Raw genomic sequence first — 17,777 nt, forward strand, 5'->3', positions numbered from 1 at the left:
CTGAAAACCATTAATCTCCAAAGTGTTACCTTTTTAGAAATAAATAAAACGAGTTTTACTTTTTAGTTTGACCATGTGAATGCATCCAATGGGATTTTAAGCACTTTAACTTGCCCAAGGTTCACAAAATTTTCTCTGACACAGAGGACTATGAAATCCTTTGTCCAAGTACAAACACTGATCATGACTAGGTTTTCATCTTTCATCTAGGTTTCACCAGCAAAAGTTATTCATTTCTGCAGACTGAATCATATATTTCCTTTGTTTTCTTAGGCCTGCCGGACTCCGAGCCGCAGTGAAGCAGGAATAGAGCTGCTGGCAAAATACTTCAACCATCTTCCTCTACTGGAGAGCCGATTTTTCTCCCCAACCCGGCAGACTGGAATCTTCTTTACCTGGTATACATATATAAACGTAATAATAAGAAGAAGCAGAGAAGGAATAATAACTCTAGTATTATAGCCAACTTTATTTATGTATCACATATCAAAATAATTACAAGGTACTTTAGAAGACAAATAAAAGCAACAATATCAAAACAAGTGAAAAGTAACACTAGCTAGATGCTCAACACCTGTAGGAGACTTGGCAAAGAATGTAATAATACATAGCTCTTTTCTAAACAATCATTACAAAGTGTGTTACAAAACATAGTTAAAGTCAGGAGAAGTAACTCAAACTCAAGCAGGGACAGTACTTAAAATGTGTAGAGATGAAGACTTAGAGAAGTATTTCAAAGTTGGCTAATGATAAAAAAGATCCTGTCATCCAAATAATCAAAAGCTTAATGGTGTCAAATGATGACTAATATATACTAATATATGAGATACAAGTTATTTTATAACAGTCAGTAAACAATATCTGAAAAACAGTCAAGATGAGGTGCTGGAATTTGCTGGTTTTAGGTGTATGTATAACTGAGTGTCATCTACATACAGTGAAAACCTATATTATATTTGCCAATGATTTCCCCACACTGAAGCGAATAAATGGAGAATACTACAGGGCCAGCAATATGAATGTTGTTAAACATGATGTGTTACATCTATCAAGACAGCAATCTCTCTGTATGAGCTGTTTTCAGTGCCTTTTTGCTGATAAATATAAGCCTGTTACTTTTGTCAGCTGAAACAAACTTTTAGCCGAACAGATAGATGCCTGCTACACGTCTTTTAGGCCCTGTTTTATTCAGCTACTGTACATTATTATCCTGTACATGACATTTGTATGTTGCATTGTTTATGGCTTTTAGTGAACATTATTTTATTTTCTGCAAAACACTTTGTAGCTCCATTATTTAACACTTGGGAATCCTCAAACAAATGGTATAATGTGTCTAGCTAAAAACAAGTAATCTAATGTTGTACTCATCGGTGTCTGCTTCCATCTTTCTCCTCCAGGTATGATTCCTTCACGGGTGTGCCGGTCTGCCAGCAGAACCTGTCACTGGAGAAAGCCAGCATCCTCTTCAACATGGCCGCCCTCTACACTCAGATTGGTTCCCGCAGTGACCGGCAAACCATTGCCGGGCTGGAGGAGGCCATCTCTTCCTTCCAGAAAGCTGCAGGTATGCGGAAGTGAGGACTGACATTGTGGTTATATAAAATAACTGAAAAAATGTTGTCTCTAGCCAACATTTAGCCACTCTAGAGAGTTTTAATAACAGACATCCACAGTTGGGTGTTTTCTTACTTGAGTACAAAGATTCCATGGTAGGTTTTAATTGACCTTTAATGGCCTGAAAAACATAAAATATGTAGTACACTCCTACAACTGATGATGGAAGTGCTATGTACCTTGTTGTGCAATATGAACAGTAACTAGAGTGTAAATGGAGCCAGCACTGGGCAGCCCTCCCCAAAGACTTGTTAAACCAGAGGAAAACAGACTCTAGGGGCCAGTCACGAACACAGTTAAACACTCCACTGTTCCCCATCAGATAACATGACACTTTAATGATCTTGTGGGAAAACTTTGTCCTAATGAACAACACGATTTATTGAGCTGGTAAATGCTGTTCACAAATAGCCTGAGACAGCACTTGTGATGAGCGGTGAGAATAGAGAAAGGGAGATGAAAAAATGAAAGAGAGAGACATGTAATAAGGAGTGAATGGACAGAAAGACCTCATTTGACCCAAAGTAGATGCTTTACATCCATCTTGTAGTCATGCCCCGCTGAATTTAGACTGACAGTTTTTGAAAATGACTTGTGTTAACACCTTGCTCTCAAGTGGAAAATAAATGTTGTTGATCTTCTATGCCTCCCTGTCATGTGGCTCAGCTCCAGAAAAGCATCACTCATATGAACTAGTTTCCCAACCATCATAGGTTTGACAAAGCTCTAACAAACCTTGATAGAATTATTACCTGGCAGTGGATGAAGAATTGCACAATAATTGCAGCTCTGCCCAGGGCTTGGTTACATTGCTGTGATGGCTATAATTTCCCCCTGGATGAAGTAAACAATTATGTTGTTATGGGACACATTGTCTCCGGTATGAGATACTGGTAGTAAACCAGGATGGGAGGCGACGGCCAGAGATGCTAGGTATAGATGCATTGCCTTTGACTTCGGGAAACAAGAGAGCTTTAGAGGATGGGAGGAGCGAGCTAGCATGGGCAGAACCATGACTGAAGACTACTGAGGCAGCGCTCTGTTATTAAGCTGTCTACAGCTTTCTGCTGCCAAGTTTTTAATCTGTAAAATAAAAGGGAGCCGTGCTTGGTTGGAACGCAGATGGCCTTGTTGCTTCCAGCTAACATGAAGAACTAATTTCAAATGGTTTGTGTTTTGGCTCAGTTTAAAAGAAGCACAAAGACATTGATCTCAGTGCTAGCAGTGGTATTCTTCTCCTTTTATTACACAGTGTTTGGTTGAGAGTGGCAGATGTCAGGAGAGGAGGAATGGGTTAACGTGACACAGTTCAGGGCTTTGAATCAAATTCACAATATCATTAAAACATCACAATCACTGTAATTGCTATGTGGAAGTTTTCCAGAAGTCTATGACCATTTGAGAAAGTTTCAATAATGAAGACCATTATGCCTCTCTGAATGAAGAGTCTGGTATGGGGAATGCTGTTTTGTAGCTGACCTTGACTACAGAGAGTAGTAATCAAAAAGAGAATTGCCCTGCAGGGAGACAGAGTCACAATCAAATCACTGTAACTTACTTTACCATCAAATTCATGAGCTATTTTTAATGTCTGTAGAAGGGCATCTGTTCAAAACTCCTTGATTCCCATCTCTAGGTCTCCTGAACCACCTGAAGGAGACATTCACTCACACACCCAGCTACGACATGAGCCCAGCCATGCTCAATATGCTGATCCGCATGATGCTGGCCCAGGCTCAGGAGTGTCTGTTTGAGAAGACTGTCCTGCCCGGCATCCGAAACAACTTCTACTCCCTGCTGAAGATGGCTCAGGAGGCCACCAAGGTAAAGACATTGCATTACACACTGATGTTAATTATAGATGGATATTTTGTTGAGCTCCGTCCATCTTAGCTTTAGTAACCAGCAGCACAGAAAACATGTAGGCACATTCAGTCACACACACAACAGACTTTGATAGACATACAGTACATAGCCTCTGACCTCATCATACAAAATGGGATGTTCTTATTTTGCTCTATGTGTCCTGCATTTGTCTTTAAGCACTTTTCATTCATATGATTTGTTTAAAAAAAAGAAGTACAAGTACAGGTACTTGTTTCCTTTTAACTGAATATGGTTTCTTTGAAGAGTTGATTTGTCTCAAAGCCCCTTCAAGAATGTCATTAAGTGTGAATGTAAACTAATAATGCCACATCAGTGTCAGATTCTCCACTTCCGTCACTGAGTTTGGAGTTTGTACAGGTTGGTGCTGTTAATGGCCTCTTAGTAACTTTATCCTCTTCCTCTCTGCCAGGTCTCAGAAACCTACGACCAAGTCCACCAGTCCATGATCCAGGCGCCAATTAAAGACAATGTCCCGTTGTTCTGGTCCACCATGTCACAGATCATAACCAACCACTACCGCTCCCTGGCTCACTACTTTGTAGCCACGGCGCTACTGGACCACCAGTGTAAGAGAAACAACTTTTAACCTTCAGTTAGACTGGATGTAATAGCCAACTGGAAGCTAACTGAACAACTTAATTCAGTTTTGCCTCTTCTCAGTTTTTCAGTCTTTTCCTCTCTCCTTGAGTTTCTAAGAGATACAAACATACTGACTTGTTTTGAAAATTGCTTTGGTTGTATAATTTCTGTTGAGCAGTCAGGCCAATGAAACAATTCAATTGAGAATTAGAGCAAGCAGAGGAAAATTTAATAAGGAAGGCTAATGCAAATATGTAAAAAGCCATAACCCAATTATGAATAAGCAGAAAAAACAATAATTATTCTGATATCAGTATCTTAGATCCATTACTCTAAGGCTTCAGTTACACTGAACTAAATACAGTGCAGAAGTCCTCCACCCTAACAAGTCATTCAGTTTCTTTATTTAGTCTTAAACTTTTATTTTTCCCAAGTAAACATTTCTGCAATATAGTGAGATACTCTTTGCACTCTCATTTGTTAAGGCTGATCACTTAGCTAATACAAGAAAATGCCATGTGATGTATGAAAATTGTTGGAACAAACTGGTGGCTACAGATCTAACGAGTAACACTTGAAGTAAAAGTAAATCAAATACAGTTTCTGTTTGTGCAGCAGGGTGGCTCTATGTTTATACAGTAGATTGAAATACCTTCATAGAGTCACAGTCATTCTCTAACTGTAGTGGCTAAGTCAAGCCATGATTTATGTAATATTTAATGTTTAATATGTAACACTGTAGGTAAGTACCACAGTACTTTAAAAGTCAGCATAGTTTTACTCATAGTAGTCATGTTCAGTTGTTTCATATTCAGTTGTTTGAGTGTACTAGATGTTGGCTGCTGCAGGTGGTAAAAATCTGTTCTAGGATCAGTGTTACAGGACTTTCTGATGTTAAACTCCCTGGAGAATCAGGTCTCCCACTCAAATGCACTGCAGAGTCCTGAGCAGTCCAACGGTGCAGTCATCTAAGAGCTGGACTGAACCACAGCCAGCCACAACACTATTACATAACAGCTATTTAGAGCACTCTTTAACACACACACACACACACACGCACACACACACATACACACACCACTCCCCTTGGTAAAGAGTGGCTGTGTTTCCAGCCATGAGAAACTGCAGCCTCTTAATTTTTTTCTGCATCACAAAGCAGCAAGACAAAGTTGAGAGAGAGAGAGAAAGAAAGAAAGAAAGAGAGAGGGAGAGGGAAAGGGAGAGAGAGAATAGTACCTCATGCCTAAAGGAAAAAATGGACTGAAATAGAAGTAGACTGGTGGGGGATTACAGTTATGTAGCTTCTTAATGCGGTCTGCATAATCAGGTGGCAAGATGGAAAGAGAGAGAGAGAGAGTAACTGAGTGAGTGAGGGAGGAGGGGAGAGAGGAAGAGAAATATGTTTGCGTGAGTTTGTAAATTTTCCTCTACAATTAGTGCTGCTACTAATTTTGTCTTGTGCTGCTTGCCTGAAACTCTGCCTCGATTGTCTGTAGCTGTGTGGCGGTCTCATGTTTTTATCTGGATTGTTTTTTTCTTCATCAACAACATATAATGTGTAATGTAGACAAAATCAAACCTAACCTAACCCTACCAAAAAGGGTAACTGTTTCAGAAAGCAACATTAAATTAAATATAGTGGGTATGCGACTAATAGGAAAAAAGTGGTGCATAATGCAAATGCAAGGGTGGCATTGTTGACAATGAGGATTGGGCATCAACATGAGCACAAAACTAACCACGGTGGAGGGGCGATGAAGCGAAGCCACTTTGAGTTTAGCAGCTCATTAGCAAATTCTTGTGTGAAAGAGGAGTATGTAGTAATTAACCACAGAACTGTAGAGAAAGGATTCATCCCAGAAACGAGACAGGATGAAGAGAGCTGCAGTAAACAGACAAACTACAACTAGAGTTCAGTCAACAGTGAATATTGTTTCCAGGAAGTGAACTCTAATGGTGAAGGGAATTGAACTGGAAGCTGTGTTTCCTTTATTGATTTTATTGATTGAGTCATAAACCCATTTAGGAGAGTAGACAGTTTGAAGCAACACACAGAGGATTGTATCATTCCTCAAAATCCTCATTAAGTAACGAGAGCATAGAGTGGTCCAGTTTTGAGTCCTAAAACCTGAATGTCATGAGTCTCCTGGCTGAAACGAAATCACAGTTTGAATAAGGTTTTGGTTAAAAGTCAGTAATACAGTTGCAGGTTAAGACAAACTGAAGACTGTTTTAAACTATCCAAAACTTGTCAAGAGATTAAATCATTAAAAATCCATTCTTGAGTTTCAAATTTTTTACATGCTTTAAAAAAGGAAGTTTCTGCAAATGTCTTAAGAAATTGAACTGTAGTACGTTAATTGCAAAATCATGTCATTATGCTGAATAGGCCGTTTGAAAGCCTCCTACCTCTGGTACTTGTGTATTTTTCAACTTAATGATATTCTGCTGGAGATTGTTAAATTGTAGGTTTTTAAATAAGCTATTCTAGTATTACCCTGGAAGTCAGTTATAGTGCATAGTTGCCGCAATTTTTGCTGAATTTATGATCGTTTCTATTGAAGAAAAGCTGATTTATGCCAAAAGTCTAAAACTGGAAAACTTTTGCCATAAGAAGCTTCATATTTTGATATTAAATGATATTTCAGTTGCAGGTGTTACTAGCATTTTGGATTGAGTGAATTAAAACCTTGGTGGCATTATGCTGCCAGTTTTGTTGCAGCTGAACTTTTTTTGTAATCTTGAAGATGTTTTGCACCAATGCCACTTGCCCTTGACTTCGCGCCACTAGATACACAATGACCTGAATGACTGAAAACCTTTATTGACGTATTTAAAAACTATTAACTATTAGATCATTTTTTCACACTGTCCTCTGTCCAGTGAATCCCAGTGATGATGAGGACCAGCAGGAGAAGACCTTGTCTCAGGTGTATGATCGCCTTCCTGAGGGACGCTCTCCTCTGGACATCCTGAAGAGGAGAGATGAACGCCGGCGTATCGGTAAGACCAAAGACAGCGTCAGCACAGCAGAAGACAGTAGAACCCAGTAGAATCTGTCAACCTTGTGGTTCCTATGATCCAGGTTCCACTGGCTGCTGATAATCAATGTCTCTCATGACCTGACTTTCCCACCTCAACTCTTTACTTTTCCCTTCCTCTGCTTTCCATCTCCGTTTTATTTTCTGTCTGGTCCTCTCTCTTCTTCTCCCTCTCCTTCTTGCCCCCCTGTCTTTCGCCTCCTCTCCCAACTCAGGCAAAGCTCACCTTCGTCGTGCCATCCTGGCTCACGAGGAGGCACTGAGGATCTGCGGTTTGTGCCGCGACCTGAGGAGGCTGGAGGTTCTGCAGGAGATCCTGCAGGCGAGCCACCAGCGCTCGGTCAACAAGTTTGCCGACAACGATAACGAGGACGAATTCACCGACTACATGGAGGCCCCAGACATCATCTGTGAGTGGGAAAGTCCTCAGACTTACCCCGCCTTCCTTGTGTGACAACAGCACCAATTTGTGTACATTCTTTGAGAGGAAGCAACCTCTTGTTTTATTGTCAGTAAATCCATAGCAACCAAGCAATTGACCTGTCAAATAAACAAAGTCAGTGCCAGAGGTTTACAGGGAAGGCGTGGCCTGACGTCTGTTTAGGCAACTCCCTACCTCTATATCTTATCTGTAATGATTCAAATGGAGGGAGCTCAAACTAAGTTCTTTTTTGTTATACATCTTTTAATATAGGACATCATAGAATATCAACAGTTATCACTCACCAGTTAAAACATGACTTAGACGGCACAGTACCTCTGCTGTTTTTGCAGTTTAGAAAAGGATTATAGCATAGTGTGTTAGTGGACGAATGAATTGAGGTTTACTATCACAATATATAGAACTGATACAGCAGAGAATAAATTGGTCTGTCGTCTCATCCTCGGTATTAAAATTTTGTTTTTCTTCAGATAAGGTCAAATAAATTTGCCAGTGGGATGAGATAATCCCATTTGTCTCCAGTAGTAATGAACTTGTTGACTTGTGGTGAAAGATTATAGAATAGCACATGAGGTTATAACAGAATAAGAGGGTAATTTACAACACAACTGTAAAGGATAGGTTAGTATTTGATAGAACAAGTGTGAAATTAACTGCAGTCTCTATTAACCTTGAGTGACGTGAAAGCTATTGTTCCTTTGGCTGGTATAGAAACTCCAGTCACTCCAGCAACACCACAACAAACACATCAGAAATTAGACTAATGCCAAGCAACAGCAAAGTGTTTTATGAGCTTTGTCTTTCTTAAAACAGTTTCTAAACAGCCTCCACATCCTGTAATCAGATAAGTCAGACTGATGATGTAATGTTGACACTGCTAACTCCCTGCCAGCTTTTTTGTATGGAGGACATTTGAAGTGTGGTTGTGACAATAAACAGTAGGGTGACAGCTTTCTGTTTGTCCCTCTCTCCATAGCTAAAACAGAGCACAAAGCAGAGATGGAAGTTCCTACGTTGTCAAAGGTGAAAGTCATCGACTTTTTCCAGAGGCTGGTATGTGGGTTACTAATCCTCTTCCACTCACATTGCTGTTTTTCACACACACTGCTGGGTTATTCAGGACGGGACATGAAATAGCTCTGGATTTGGGTTTTAGAGGTGGCGATGCAATTTTAAAGCGTGCCAAAATTTAACACCCAGAGTGTTTTTTGTCATTCCTGAATAAAAACCAACCATGAATGAGTCTCCTGGCTGCTTTGACATGTTGGGCCAACAGTCCGTTGATAATCTGCACTGTTTTTGTAAAGCCTCCCGGACTCTCATTCAGAGCAAGGCAGCACTAACACTAACCATGGACTGAGGCATTCTGATCTGCCTTGAACTCCACTCCATTTATTCTGGTATTTAATTAAAAATAAAAACCCTCCAGAAGTATGAGAGGAGTTGAACATACACATCAGCGCTTCTGTGGTGGGGAAGGGGGTGATTTTAACTGAACTGAAGGTTTCCATGATCCTCTCTGTGTACTGTTCAAAAATCTCTATTGCACCAAGTAATTTAGCCTCATCTTCAGTGTTTCAATCTTGCAAATGAAAAAATCTGCCAGTGGTATGAGATAGGTGTCACTTGTGTCCAGTTTTGAATACTTGTGTGCCTTATATCAACATATTATTTCCCTGTTCCCTGAAAAATTCTTGAAAAAAGTGAAACTGCATTGAAAACAGGTGGGATTATCTCATCCCTCTGGCAGATTTCTTTTTACCTTGTTTGAAGAAAAGCAAGACTTGGACACTGAATATGAGACGAAATAACCTGTTAGAATGGATCTTTTTGTAGACCCAGTCTTCCATGAAACATGCTCAACATGCAAATTAACATTTTTTTTTCAGACGCACGCAGTCTAAAAATAAGGCAGTTTTTCTAAATTCCTGTACAAGTGAACTTGTTAAACAAGGTCTTGCCCCTACAGCAACACGGCTCTCCTCACATGTTCCTAGACACAAGCTCATAATAAAAATTGTAAGGTGCTTTGGTTAAAAGCCCTCACCTAATGGGTGGAGGTGGGGTGGGGCTGTTGGTGGTGTTGATCAGGGGTTGACACCCTCTGTCAATCCCATCTGTTGTATTTTCACTATAAGACCAGGCATGTGGTTCCTTTCAGCTCCACTAACACACACCAGTGCAATCTGGGTTCCTAGATAACGTTTGTTGTAAAAGGGAGCTGAACTGATGAACTGAGAGGTCAGAGTTCAGAATTTACATTGTGTCTTTACTTGAAGGCACAAAATGATGACATGCAGAAAGAGGTTAGGTGAGATTAAGAAAAAAACAAAAAACAAAACCGGAGCTTGTACAAATGTCTTGCCTCAAAATTAGCTAAGGGAAATGTTTTAGTTCCTAGATCAACCAGCTTAAAAACAACACGTAGTAAGGAAGGGTGAGGGTCAGGTCTGCATTTCCTGAAAGAGTCATGAGCCTAAGAAGTCCAACATAGGAAGCATAGTAAGGTTACAGTTGGTTTCCCAAAAACTTCATAACTAGATGTTCCTAAAACATCATTGTAGATTTCTAGATTATCATCTCTTATTGAGAAACACAGCTCAGAGCCGCCGTTCCCAGACAGATTAAAATATCTCTGCTAATGAATCAGAGGCTCCCTGGCTCCAGGTTGAAAAATCCTTTCCAGTTCTTTATGACTGAGCTCATTCACAGTCTCAGTGATGAGATTCAAATCCGTCAAGATGCGAGGGGAGATGAGGCAGGATTAAAGATAAAGCCTGCAGTATCTTTTTGTACAGTCACCATGGTGATAATTAAAGAGGTGTGGGAGACAGGTTTCATCAGTATTACACACACAAGACTGGCAGGAGGAGACACTGACTGAGATTTTCCTGTCAGATGAAAAATGTATTAACAATGGGAGATAGAAGTTGCTCATAGTTACTCATAGATCCTTTTTTTATAAGAAGGATCATCACATTTTCAGAAATTTTCCCAGGATTTTAGTAAGCAGTTTGTCCTTCAGAACCTGACCATATGGCAGCTGACTTATATAATCTTTCATAGTGCAAAAATTGTATTAACCCCCCCACCCCTCCTTCTCCACACAGGGTCCTCTGTCCATTTTCTCAGCCAAGCAGCGGTGGACGGCACCGCGGACGATACAGCTTCGCCCAGACGACGGAGACCTGGGCTTCACCCTGAAGGGAGAGCAGCCCGTCCAGGTGGTTTCCCTGGACCCACTCTGCCCCGCCGCCGTGAGTTACACCTCAACCTGCTCACACTGTCCCTCTGACCCTCTGACACTGGAGCAGCTGCCGTGCTGCACACAGGGATGTAGTGAAAGATTAACCCAGCTCAGTGCAGTTTACCCTCCTGTTTATTATCAGACTGGCTTAGCTGTCTTTTAGGAGGACAGCAGACAGATTCTTAATGTAAATGTATTCTGTGCATCATATTAAAATAGTGGTGCCTTTTTAAAAACATATATTAATACTTTTCTGAAAATATTGTTTTAAATTGATGACTGGCTACTATAGTTCATAGTTCACCCTTCTTTTCATACTACTACTACTACTTCTAATACTACTACTACGACTAATGATAATAAAATAATAATAATATTGAAGATAACAATAAGTAAACTGTATTAATAGAGCCTTTTTCCGAACCAAAAAAAGTGCTTCACAACAAGGTGCAAGTACAGAAAATTAAATATTCAGAGCAAATGAAAAGTTGTAATAAAATGTAAAAAGTAAGGCCCAAAAAGCAGTTCCATATTTACATGGAAAATAAAAACTCAAACAAATGGCCATAAATCACAAATCAAATGAAAATGCTATTGTAAATCAGGCGAAAATCACAGCAGCCAGACAATGAAACACCTTAAAAATTGTTAGACAGATGCTGTAGTCTGATTTACCAAACATAATGGAGAAGTTAATCTGAAGATCAGCGGGCTGCTGCTGCTATGCACGTGCTCTGTAATACATTAACAAAAGCTGGATGTATAGATTACTTGATGTTAACTCTATACAGTGAGCACCTTTGTCTGCGTCAACAGAGGGTTTGAACATCTACATCAGTATTTCCCAACTTTTTTTGTCTTGTGTACCCCCTGAGACTTTTTGTCAGACCATGAGTACCCCCTCACTCATACGTGCTGATGATTCTCCAAAAGTAGAACGTAACACAACTGATTATTAAATGAAAATCATTTTATTTCATTTCCTTAATTTAAATTAAATCTCAGGCATTTCCTTCTTTTTAACTCAAATTAATTAAACAAAAATAAATATGTTGCCTTGAAAATAAATGAGTAATATAAATAAATACAAAATCAAAATAAATAATAAATCTTCCTTTGTTATTTCTAACTCTTGTAACATTTGCCACAAAAACTGGAGAACCTTTGAATAAGTCCCCTTTAAACAGGCATTTAAATTTTTTAAAAACAAGAACAAAACACTTAACAAAAAATAATATTGTTAACATAATGTTATGTTATGAAAAGTTGTCACGTACCCCTGCAATGTGCTCGCGTACCCCTAGTTGGGAATCACTGATCTACATCACTGATATTTGCAAATCACTCCGTCTAATTGCCCCAAATTCACAATTAAACCTCACTGACGTCTTTGCTGCTGTGATGCAGTCAGTCACGTTTCCTTTTCACTGGTGATGAAGTATTTTAATTTTAGACACTAAATTAAAATACAGCCTCAGACAAGCCACTCTTCCATTCCCTGCTCTTCATACTAATTGATCAGAGTCTCCTTTCAGACTGACCGCTCATTAAGAGGCACTAACAGAGAGCACACTGTTTTTAGGCCTACGAGCCTGCACAAATAAGCAGATTAGCAGCTAAGCCAAACTTTTTATGACTTAAATTCTCAGGATTTTTTTTTTTTTTTATGTCAGTGAATGGACTGATTGCTCTGAGTCCAGCTGACTTGCCTGTGGCTGACGTGGATCACTCCATCAGACAGAAATAGCTGAACCTGTTGAGATAAGACAAGCTTCCCACAGCCCTGGAATGATGCGCTGTGGTGTTGTTTAGAGGGCTGATATCTTGCTGATACACACACAAGAACACAAACACACACACACACCATGTTCCATGTTTGTCTGCTCTGCTCTCACTGCACCTCTGTTGCTCAGCTGAAGTGAGATAAACCCATTCAGATAAACCCTCAGCTGTAAATAATTACTCCATTCTATTTGCTGTCCTTGGTAACACTTCCTCCTCCTCTTTCTCTCCTGTTTCCAGGCTGATGGGCTGAAAGAGGGCGACTACATCGTTGCCGTGGGTAACACCGATTGCAAGTGGCTGGGCGTGAGCGAGGTGATGCGGCTGCTGAAGGATGTGGACGAGGATGGGATTAGCATCAAGGTGGTCAGCATGATGGACAGCAACCCGAGCATGGTAAGCCCCGCCCCTTTCTCCCCCTGCTTCTGCTGAGTCAGAGGCGCAAAGTCATCCATCTGGTTTCTCTAACTGACAGATAGTGATAGAAAAACTGGTCTTTACGTCAGGACGCTAAGGAGCGTTATCAGTGTCTCAGGTTTCTCTTTCGAGGTTGTGTTTCCGACAAATGTGCAGTATAATGTTTCCCATGAGAAAGAGCTCTGTGGATTTGACCCAGCGTATGAAACCGGTTCCAGCTGTCATGTTGAATTTGAATGAGACTGAGACATTTCTAGCCACAGTCATTTGACCAGAAAGTAAGCTTACAAACCCACAGCAGAAGAGCTTTCTTTAGTTTGAGTGTGCAAGAAATGGTATTCAGACAAGTTGCCAAAACACTTGGACAAAGAGCTGAAGTTTGTCTTTTTGCTTATTCTCAATAGGACACAGATTTCACATTAAAGCTTGATTACTAAACAAACGTTATCATTCTGGGTATTTTCACAGCAGTGATGTTAAACAGTGTTGAAAAGACTAACTTAAGCACTAAAGGACTGATCAGAGACTGCAGATTCCCCAGAGACTCAGCACAAAGTTGCTGTTTGACAGGGTTGGAAACAGTCTAAAATGCCCTACTCAAATATAAGTTGTCAGTTTTTAGAAAGAATAATGTTTCATGTGATCTTTTCCATGTAATTCTAAAAGGACAAGAGCACAATCTAGATTCTTTGAACTGGAAAAAAGAGAAGTGACAGAATAAAGGTGACAAAGTAAATGCAGATTCCTCTTCCCTTCGCTGACGGGCTTTTCATTGCAGATGGAAACACAGTTTGTCAGTCTATGTCACTTCACATTCTGATGCTAAATCTGTTCTCTGGAATGGATGGACTTTGATATGGAGTAAAGTACAACACTGCAGCTAAAACACACTGAGGGAAAAATCAATTTTTCTGACTTAAATAAAGGCAAGGTCTCAAAGAAGCTAATCAGTTACACTTACAGTTGGATTAAAAGGAATTAAGTTACTTCCGGCTTTACTCTTTGACCAAACAAATGTATTCTCACATCTGCTTCTTTGCTGCTAAACATCACCCTCATGCTCTCTCTGTTTAGCCCACCAAGAGTGCCACCTTTTGTGGGAACCTCCCTAAGACCTACTCCATGATCTGCCTGGCCTTCGACGACGACGACAAGAACCCCAAGTCCCGCAAAGTCACCAAGAAGCCGTCGTTCCTGAGCTGGGGGCTGAAGAACAGGCTGAAGAGCGCGAGCACGCTCAGCCTCCCCACCGCCGACGCATCGAGCACGCTGCCCTGGAGCAAGCCCTGCCCCACCTTCCCCAGCTCCAGCTCCTACAACAATGACAGCGCCCTCTACTGAGGCACCTGCGGGCTCTTTCCCTTCTACGAGCACCGTGCTGTACCCGTACTGAGCTGAGTGTTGCAGTGGCACAGCGGTGGTACCCTCCGGTTTTAGTGTATTTAGCTCATGTGTTAACAGTTATCATGATGACATTCGACTGCAGCACCCGTGGAAAGTGGCTGCACCAAATGTGTGGGTGCTTGTGTTGGTACATGGGTGCCTCATAAACTGAACTATACACAAAACTAGTGGGAAGTCACTCCATACTTTGCCATAGTATGTGTACAGCACGATACAAATTCACAGTGGGTCAAAAAAAAGAAAAAAGAAAAAGAAAAAAAAAAAAAACACCGCAGTGATCATCAGTAGTGAGTTACTTACTGTGTTATTTTGGCCTTGAGAGGAAAAGCTCCAGATGTATTGAAGAACAAAAACACAGTTGTCTAAACAGCACTAGTGTGTGTTTGTACTCCACTGCAAGAGGTCAGCTGTCTAGTGGTTTGACCGGCCCCTCGGTAGCTGTGCGTTCCGCTGAGAGCTACACACTGCACAGCACAACGGACTGATCTGCTGCAGTGCAGTAAGGTGCACACTGCACACTGTATCTGTGAGGGATTTTGTTCATTGCCACAGTGCATTGCAAAAAAGAAACCTCCATCTTACCAAGTCATTTAGTCTCAAATTGAAGTTTTATTATTATTATTATTATTATTATTTTATCAAACAAGTACACAAAAAATCTGCCAGTGGCATGAGGTAATTCCACTTCTCTCCAGTGCTAATCAGCTTGTTTCCAGAATTTTGTTGAATCATTATTGAATTATATTGAGTCATTTTCTTGATGCTAATGGGCTGATCTGCCTTATTCTGCCTTGTTTCATCATATTTATATTTGTTTCAAGAAAAAAAAAGTGACATAAATGAAACTACCTTGGAAACAAGTGAGAAAGTTTTAAGTAGGAAGATTTTAATACTGAATATGAGACTAAATGACTTGGTGATTTTTTTTGCTGTGTAGTTGTTGCAAACAGTGGATATTGAAGTTTTAAGGCTTAAAAGTCACCTGTTTTCTAAGTAGATATGTACATGTGTCAAACCGTGTTGTTGCAATATGTTAAAAGCCCGGTGAGGGAAAATATTCTTCTACTGTGGAGTCGGTATTTGTGTGTGGAGAGTTGATGAATGCAATGCGCTGTAAGCTGCTAAAAAAAAAAAAAAAACATTCATATCTTTATTTTGTATTATTATCATTTATGTATTTGTGACACAGCCTTTGGAGAACATTGTTCAGGGCGACCGAACAATGTAGGGACACAGCGTAAACGGAAATAATTGGTGTTTTAGGTTTGCTTGGCATACCACAAACTAAAATACCTCTGTCTCTGATACACCAGGAGTTTACCACTCACTTTAACTTTTCTGACTCATCTCAGTATCTAACCCACTGCTGTCCGGTTTTGAGAAGAGAGCTGACTGTGTGTCTCAGTTAATGTGAATTTTGCTGCTCATGAAGGATGTTTTGTCTGCAGAGGTGAAGACTGTGGCCAGACCGACAACATTCCTGGATGAAACCTGCCGTCATCACTGCAAAAATTCACCTCCTAACTTGTTATTTAGTCCAATATTTAGTGTTAAAAATCTTCTTTTAGTGAGAAACACTGACCAGTGGGGTGAGACAATCCCACTTGTTTCCGATGCCGATCAACTTCTTTCAATAGCTATCTTTAATCGAGTGTCATTATCTGCCTTATTCTGCCTTGTTTCAACATATTTATACTTGTTCCCAGATTAATTCCTGAAAGAAGTGAAACTGCTTTGGAAACAAGTGGGATTATGTCCTCCCACTGGCAGATTTTGCCACTTATTTGATAGAAAACAAGTTTTTTTGCACTGAATATGAGGTTAAATGACTTGGTAACCTGTTTTTTGCAGTGCTGTCACTGAATAGTGAGTTAGATTTAAGGCCACAGTCAGTTTTCTGCTAGTCTACCCAACCTGTGTCACACCCAGTTTGATCCTACACTTTACTGACACTCTGAAGTGTTGGTCTATCTCTTTATCTACAAAGTAGATTCTTATACACATTTGATAATCAAATTATTTATGTCATAAAACACAAAAAAGTCGAAAAAAAAATTGTAGGCTTCAGAACTAGTTTGTGGATGGTGAAGTTGTGAATTTTTGTACATTAGTTTTCTTGGTTGGTTCTGAGAATGTATTTTACTGTAGGCTTGTTTCATCCTTTGGTGAACCAGTACGCTGGTGGATTTTATCTGTGTAGAAATGTTTTAACATTTAAAACTTCAGTTAGGTGGATTAATGGACTCTTCAGTACAGATGTAGGAATACTTCTTCCAGTATTGGGCGATTTTAAAAGCATTGTTTACTATTCCTAAAAATAGTAACATGAAGAAGATTTAACACTCTTAGCCTTTTTCTGTACAAAACTGACCAAGTCTTGTTTACTTAAGTGCCATTTATGCATTTTCATGAAGGAAAAAAAAATTAAATGAAGGTCACAATAACTATAAAGGTATAATAAGAATGTGCTGTAAATGATTAAATGTGTCAAGTGTGAACTATTTCTTTTTCCATATATACATTATACACACAGGCCATGCTGTCTCACCAGACCTCTATGTGCATTGATCTTAAATGCCTTTGTCTATATGCAGATGTACCTGTTCTACTGCTAATACTCTCTGGTGGCCTTTCTTCCTTCTCTGGGCTTCCTGCTGCACAATAACTGTGGTGTCAGTGCCTCCATAATTGTTTTCTTGTGTTGTGTGTCCTTGTGTAAACTAAAATATCAATAAACAAGGGAATAAAGCTAATTTGTTGGATTTCTTTTGTTTTCGGATTTGAATTTTGCTCAAGCTGGGACCAAAAAAACAAGTCTATTTTAGTGAACCTGGAGCCATTTGAATGGTTCCAGGTTCACTGTAATCCTTAAAACCATGATTACATAGCATGTAATCATTTGGTTTTTTTTTTTCCTCACTGCATTCCTCAGAGTTCACTTGTTAAACAAAGTGTGCAGCACTGTGATCTTGTTGTCCCTCAGTTTTCTGTTGCTCTGTTTTGTCTGATGGTTATTGCTGCTGCTCCTGTTTCCAAAGTTATCCTCTATTTTCTAAGAAACTGCACACTCAATGCTTTGAGCAGAGAAAGTTTCCCAAGAAAGACATAATAAAATATTATAACAATATGACAAGGCTTTGATCACATATTTTTATATAAACTAAACACTAAATTAATTGAGAATTGGGCATGGATATTAAAGAGGGAAACAGAAAAAAGGCTGGATTTTGTTTTCAATTATTAGCTGTTAATCATCTTAAATATTATTCCTATTGCCGCTGACATTGCTTTGGCAGCACATTTTATTTTCTGTGATGTCAAACAAGCATCACATTCACTGCAAATAATATCCCTCTCAACA

At 39.8% G+C, this 17,777-nt stretch overlaps 1 protein-coding gene across 3 annotated transcripts in view; it reads left to right on the forward strand.

The window, feature by feature from the left end:
- Window positions 1-17,169, forward strand: part of rhpn2 (rhophilin, Rho GTPase binding protein 2) — a 44,975-nt gene extending 27,806 nt beyond the window's left edge. The window contains exons 6-15 of one of the 3 annotated variants that reach the window (XM_030044668.1): window positions 274-398; window positions 1,401-1,567; window positions 3,254-3,441; window positions 3,914-4,070; window positions 6,967-7,091; window positions 7,345-7,534; window positions 8,543-8,619; window positions 10,677-10,823; window positions 12,836-12,991; window positions 14,087-17,169. In XM_030044668.1, the coding sequence (XP_029900528.1) occupies window positions 274-398; window positions 1,401-1,567; window positions 3,254-3,441; window positions 3,914-4,070; window positions 6,967-7,091; window positions 7,345-7,534; window positions 8,543-8,619; window positions 10,677-10,823; window positions 12,836-12,991; window positions 14,087-14,353 (1,599 nt within the window). In that variant the 3' untranslated portion in view covers window positions 14,354-17,169. Of the gene's footprint in view, window positions 1-273; window positions 399-1,400; window positions 1,568-3,253; window positions 3,442-3,913; window positions 4,071-6,966; window positions 7,092-7,339; window positions 7,535-8,542; window positions 8,620-10,676; window positions 10,824-12,835; window positions 12,992-14,086 lie in introns of all 3 variants that reach the window. The other 2 variants (XM_030044660.1, XM_030044674.1) reach the window with 2 other exon arrangements.
- The last annotated feature ends 608 nt before the right edge of the window (window positions 17,170-17,777 follow it).

The sequence above is a fragment of the Myripristis murdjan genome, chromosome 3 (genome assembly GCF_902150065.1).
Source record: "Myripristis murdjan chromosome 3, fMyrMur1.1, whole genome shotgun sequence".
Lineage (NCBI taxonomy): Eukaryota > Metazoa > Chordata > Actinopteri > Holocentriformes > Holocentridae > Myripristis > Myripristis murdjan.